The sequence below is a fragment of the Apium graveolens genome, chromosome 10, assembly GCF_009905375.1.
Source record: "Apium graveolens cultivar Ventura chromosome 10, ASM990537v1, whole genome shotgun sequence".
Taxonomy (NCBI): Eukaryota; Viridiplantae; Streptophyta; class Magnoliopsida; order Apiales; family Apiaceae; genus Apium; species Apium graveolens.
Window position 1 is genome coordinate 133,774,453 of NC_133656.1, and position 5,711 is coordinate 133,780,163.

The following is a 5,711-nucleotide window of genomic DNA, read 5'->3' on the forward strand; positions in this document are numbered from 1 at the left end:
TAATTGCGTCGGTTAAGCGACACACGTTATAGGGTCATAAACCGACGCTGTAGATTGACTTATAGCGTCGGTGTTATATATATAACCGACGCTATTTGTTGCCTTGTTAAGCGTCGGTTGGACAAAATGCCGACGCTCATGGTTTAATTAATTTCGTCAGTCATCTCAAATGCCGACGCAAGCGTCGGTTCTCACCTGTTGCGTCGGTTGATTAAAATGTCGATACATCAGATTTTCATAATATACGTCGTGCTATTTAACCGACGCTATTGCTTTTCACCAAATGCATCAGTTGGTAGAAATGCCGACACACTTGCCTCTTATCAGTATGGTCGGTTAGCTAGAATGCCGATGCTTTTTGTCACGAAAAAATTAATTTTTTCCTGTTTTCCATTGATATTTTATATATTTTTTATAAACCTATTTTATTATACAATTAATATTAACATCCCAAAAATATAGGAGAACAGAAAATTAAATTCTACAACTTAAAAATTATATTACAATAAATTTAGAAAAATTAATTATACCAATCTTGGAAGAATTATATATATTGAATTACAAATACCATCCGACTCTTTCTATTTTAGGTCCCTTACAGATAAAATAACACATTTTGTGTTTTCCTAACAAGTACTTCAAAATCTTCGAGTCCCCCTTTTCATTCTGCAAATCGAGATCGCAAAACTACATCTTGTTTTTTGACACAAACATGAGGTGCTTTTAAATGCTTGACCATCCCTTCTCATTTTTCTCTGAAATGTTCAAAAAATAATAAATTCAAAATCATGCAAAATATAACCAACACGAAGATTATATTTTTTAATTAAATGTTCGAAATAACAAGGTAAAAAATAGTTTTATACTTCTCCACACATATACTTTACTTGTGTTTTTCTAGATCCACCGGAGCATATGCTATTCTTTTTTTTGGCTTCCATAGACCATTTACTTTTGTACAAGCTTTAACCATATTTTCTACTTCATGCATAAAAGGAAGAAAAAAGACAATATAAAGAGATCATCTATTGATACTTGTGAGTAAAACCCGGAAACAATATCTCTATAAAGAAACATAAGGTCACATCCTTACATTCTCGGAAAACAAAATTAGTTAGTGGCACTTATTTCCCCTCTCAAACAACTAGATCAACTTTTTCCAAGTTTTTATATACTTTGCAAAGAAATGTTATAAAGACGCATGCAAATTTCCTAGAAAAGGCGTAACAAGTGCCTGATATCCCTTGACATAAATGATCATTTAAATGTTCAAGACAGAAAACTGAGAACTATGCGCCTCATTTTTAGATTAAATCAAAACAGCTTATTCTATGATCTTGGAAGCACATGCAATGCATGAACACATGACAACATAAAACTGAGTTCTTTGGGAGTATGAACCTGATCAGCAGTCGTTGAACTTTGAAGCCTCTTGAGGGAAGTATCAGCAAGAGAGCAAGCACGATGATACAAAGAATACGCCTCGGCTCTCTTTCCAGCCAACTGTAAGATTTAGCCAAGTAGAAATACCTGTACCAATTGAAAAGGAAACCATTTATATAGATAAATAGCTACCAGAACTCTTACTAGTTAGAATATACTCATTTTTGAAACATCAACAGTGAATATATTTAGTTAGGTCTTCTCAAATTTTAAAATGCTGGATATCGTTCTACAGTAAATATATAGAAAAACCAATATGTATCTGGAAGACTGAAGTACTGAACCACAACCTATACTGTATCAGGATACAGTTCTTACCCGGTCTAAATGAAGTTAATGATTAATAGTTTCTACTTTTCAGATTTTATAATTTAATTAAGTAGGACTCCAAGCAAAAAGAGGTCAACTAGTCATGACAAGATATACTAATATTGTATGTTACTGAAAGATGGGGCTTATAACACTATAGGTTTATCCTTCTGCTAATAGACATAATATTACATAAACTAAACCAACCTTTCTGCTCGGAAAATTGAACTCTTGATTTCACATTCTTAAGTAAATGCCACTTCTTCTGGTTTTCTATCTCTTCCAGAACTAACCAAGTCAGAAAGGTCAGCCGTATCCCGCCATTCAACTCCTGGAACAATTACTCATGAGAAGACAAGGTACTAAAAGTATGTTGAAAGCTCACTAACACGCCAAAAATAATACATGAACTGCACTTTTAATCAAGTATCTTGTCTTCTCATTATAACCAAACTTCCTTAAGACGGTCCAGATTGTCTCAAGACGCCCCTTTTCTGTAAAAAGGGCATGGATAAAAAGAAAACTTGTCAGTGTAAGTCCAAGTTCATTGACACCCTCAGGTATTTTCTCTTCGATGAATTTCTTGACACCAAATATTTTAGCAGGCTATAAGGGGGCATTGAAGCACTTAACCTGTACAATATACATTATAATTTGGTCAATACAGACATTACTACAATTCTATAGCTAGTGATAAAAAATACTAATGATTTGTTTTTATCGTGCTGAGAATAATCTAAATCAACCTGAAATTCATACAGCTCTGCATCATTTAAGGCATCATCTTCATCATCGTCGCAGAGAATGAATATTCTTTTTAAGGCTCTTACACATCGGGGTTTCATGGTCTGTGTTTCTTGATCAAACAACGGCGCTGTTGGATAAAGTACTGCTCTTTGAGCATAATAAAATACTTCAAGAACCTATAAACATGCAAGTAACCTAACATTACATCCTGCGTTTTATGCAAACTCTGTATAACAATTTTTAATAGAAGGAAGATAGCCAGGGTCACTTCCCAAAATGGCAGGAAGTAAAGTTCCTTACATCATATATTATGTATAGTTGTGCAAGACAAGATACATGTTTCTAATCTTCGATTTACAGTTATCTGCTTAAATGAAAAGAAACACTCTCTATATGCAAATGGTTTATTTTAATTAAGTGCCCATATTTTAGTAAAAATAGGCTTACTGATTACTGGAATAGCAATTTAAGGCCTTTAGCCATGGGAAGGTCAACTTCGGAAAGAATAATATCTGAGTCAGGCCCCTCAGCATTCAGAGCTCCAATAACTTGTTGTGGAGATCTCACAGAAGTGATTGCATAGAAAATAATAATTATACTAAATCACCCATAAAGACATGGACAAGGACAACTATTTGAACCAGAAAGGGGTACTGCCCCCTACGTCATATTGGTTAAAGAATTAAATTTAAGCGAATAAAGCACTGACATTATCATTTCCCCACACAGAATAATTTCTTTCAAAAAGGTCGACAGCACATGAATAGAAAGTGATAGAGAACCTTATGAAGACATGATTTCCACTTGCAGAAAAGATAAATCATTTCTACTTATGGAAAATATCTACATATCATTTACCTGTCTATAGCTTAATCATTTACCTGTCTATAGCTTAAATTTCAAATTTCACCTTATCATATTATTAGTATAATAAGTGTCGATATGGAAGACATAATATGCAGAAAAGAGAGAGCATCAGTACCAGAGTATTAAGGTAATTATGAACTATATCGAGTATACTGAATTAGTAAATTCTATTAGTAGTAAACATTTTCCCTACAATCCTGAAAGTATAACTAAAATTCCAGAATAGTGTCCAACAATGCAACATATATACCCTGATGTGAAAACATTTTATATATCTAAACGTAAGAGAGATCTTATCCAGATTTTTTGTTAGTGTACTACCAAACACATTATATCCGTTGATTATAAAGTTTGCATATCATCCATTGGATTATAAATTATGTATACTAACTATATTATAAATCAGATTTAATTACTTTATACACTCATAATAAGACTTCCTAATACAATTATAAATAATTTTATTAATTTAAATAAAACAAAAAAACTAATACCTCGAAAATTTAAGTACAAAAAAATCGTAGTGCAATCATAGAAAATATAATTAGAAAGGATTCCTAATACAATTATAGGGAATGATTATAATTTTCTATTATGTATAACAATAACGCAGATCTAAATAAAATTATAGATATTAAACGATTTTATTTATTTATATAAAGCGAAAAATAGTAACTCTAGATTTCCCCTTCATTAAAGCTGTTAGTTGGAACATGCAGATTAGAAGGCTATCTGGAGCAAGATTTTTAGGCTTAGTACAACTAAAACAGGTGAGGTTTGGAAGGAGCAGCAGTACTTAAGCTCTGCATCACATGAAAGTCATTCTGTTTCAACAATATCAATTCGTAAAAATAGTATGAGCTATTAATATTTATCCTAACTGACATGTAATAGTATTAGCTATTACATGATTTAACCTTTATGACATCTAAATATTGAGTTGAGAATGTAATGCAGGATGAAACTTTCCACTACCCAAGGCCCTCAAAATTACTGAAATCTTAAAATACTCTACCTACTCTCAACAAGTGGACTCTTTTATGATTAACCTAAATCTTGGCATCAATCTCAACTCCAACCCTCCCCATTTTCAAAATGATCCCGTAAGTTCTTTATATTCTTTATAATTAATACACTCCTGTACATCTTTTTTTAATTATCTTTAACTTTTAAAAAATTGAGAAAATTGAATCAATCAAAGTAAAATATTTCAAAAAAATACTCAACAAACAAACATACATAGGAAAGAAAGAACACAAGCATAGATACCAGTAAAAGCCCCATCTTTCCGTTAATACAAAGAACCATAAATAGCACTAGAGAGAACCGAAAGAAGCAATCATCTAGATATGAAAAATCGAACACAGAGAAGTCCAATCGAACCTTGAGAATCCCAATCAAAACTAAAGAAATAGTATCTCTCCAAATCCAGAAAGTCACACCGGAGAATTGAGTGGGCAGCAAGGGGAGAAATCGATTTGGTAGCAGAGTTGGCAGAGCGAATCGATAGTGAATCGACAGAGTACAGATATGGCACGAGTGAATTGGGGCAGAAATTATTACTCAATTGAGTGATAAAGTATAAGAGCAGAGGAAGTGCAAGAGGGTATGAAGAGCAGCGTGTGTAAGAGCAGTTGTGGTGGTGTCATGGTGTGTAACAGGCCAATGAGCCGATTAATAATACATCTGATATAAATCATTATAATAACCTTTAAATATTATATAAGATATGTATGCATTTAAATAAAATTGAATATAAATTTTATTATATTTATACAGTTTATAGCACCAAAAATAATATTTATACAATTATGTATAATGTATAATTTTTTTCTTAATAATTTAATATAAGTATTCATTAAGCTTAAGGTAAAATTGATAGAAAATATATTTTATGTAAAACACATTTAGACATAATAATTTGAACTCATTTTTTTGGATTATTTATGTTCAAATTTAGTTTAACATGTTTAAATACTAATTTTATTTAAAAAGAGTTATTAAAATTCCAAACACATCAATAAATATTGTTATTTAAATTAGTTTTCAGTGATCTATCCAAAAATAAAATTCAATCATGAATTACAAATTACTATACTAAAATTAAAATTTTAAAAGTTATCTTGTATGGATCGCAGGGGATGTTACTCATGTAGTAAGGAGTTGGGTCAAAAACTATGCAGTTGTAAATGAACATTTGACATTCTCAATCCCGACATATAGATGACACTCCAAAGGAACAAATCACAATATTTGCTAACATTGCATATAGATGCTCTAACTTGAATGAGAGGAAGAGGCCCATAATGAAACAGTTGATCATGACCCAATTAGCAGACCCCGAA

General features: G+C 31.8%; 1 protein-coding gene across 7 annotated transcripts; it reads right to left on the reverse strand.

Moving 5' to 3' along the window:
• Positions 1–484: 484 nt before the first annotated feature.
• LOC141693723 (mitochondrial Rho GTPase 1-like) lies at positions 485–5,047 on the reverse strand. 7 transcript variants are annotated; one of them, XR_012563226.1, is made up of 6 exons: positions 4,750–5,047; positions 2,499–2,675; positions 2,158–2,385; positions 1,960–2,083; positions 1,402–1,530; positions 485–755 (listed from the first exon to the last, which is right to left on the reverse strand). XR_012563226.1 is itself a non-coding variant. In XM_074498884.1 (4 exons), exons 1-4 carry the CDS (start codon positions 4,672–4,674, stop codon positions 1,445–1,447), a joined length of 426 nt encoding a protein of 141 aa, XP_074354985.1. In that variant the 5' UTR covers positions 4,675–4,925; the 3' UTR covers positions 1,402–1,444. The 7 variants fall into 7 exon arrangements, 1 of the variants encoding a protein (XP_074354985.1); XR_012563227.1 differs by having other exon boundaries at positions 486–755; positions 2,169–2,385; XR_012563225.1 differs by having other exon boundaries at positions 486–755; positions 1,960–2,385.
• Between the last annotated feature and the right edge of the window lie 664 nt (positions 5,048–5,711).

Bases quoted from the DNA above. Each gene is read 5' to 3' on its own strand.
- LOC141693723 (XM_074498884.1), bottom strand. From the start codon at position 4,674: ATGGTTCTTTGTATTAACGGAAAGATGGGGCTTTTACTG. The intron at 2,676-4,635 runs GTATCTATGCTT...GCATGTTTATAG, and splicing joins GAAAGATGGGGCTTTTACTG to GTTCTTGAAGTATTTTATTA. The intron at 1,531-1,959 runs GTTGGTTTAGTT...CAATTGGTACAG, and splicing joins TCAATTTTCCGAGCAGAAAG to GTATTTCTACTTGGCTAAAT.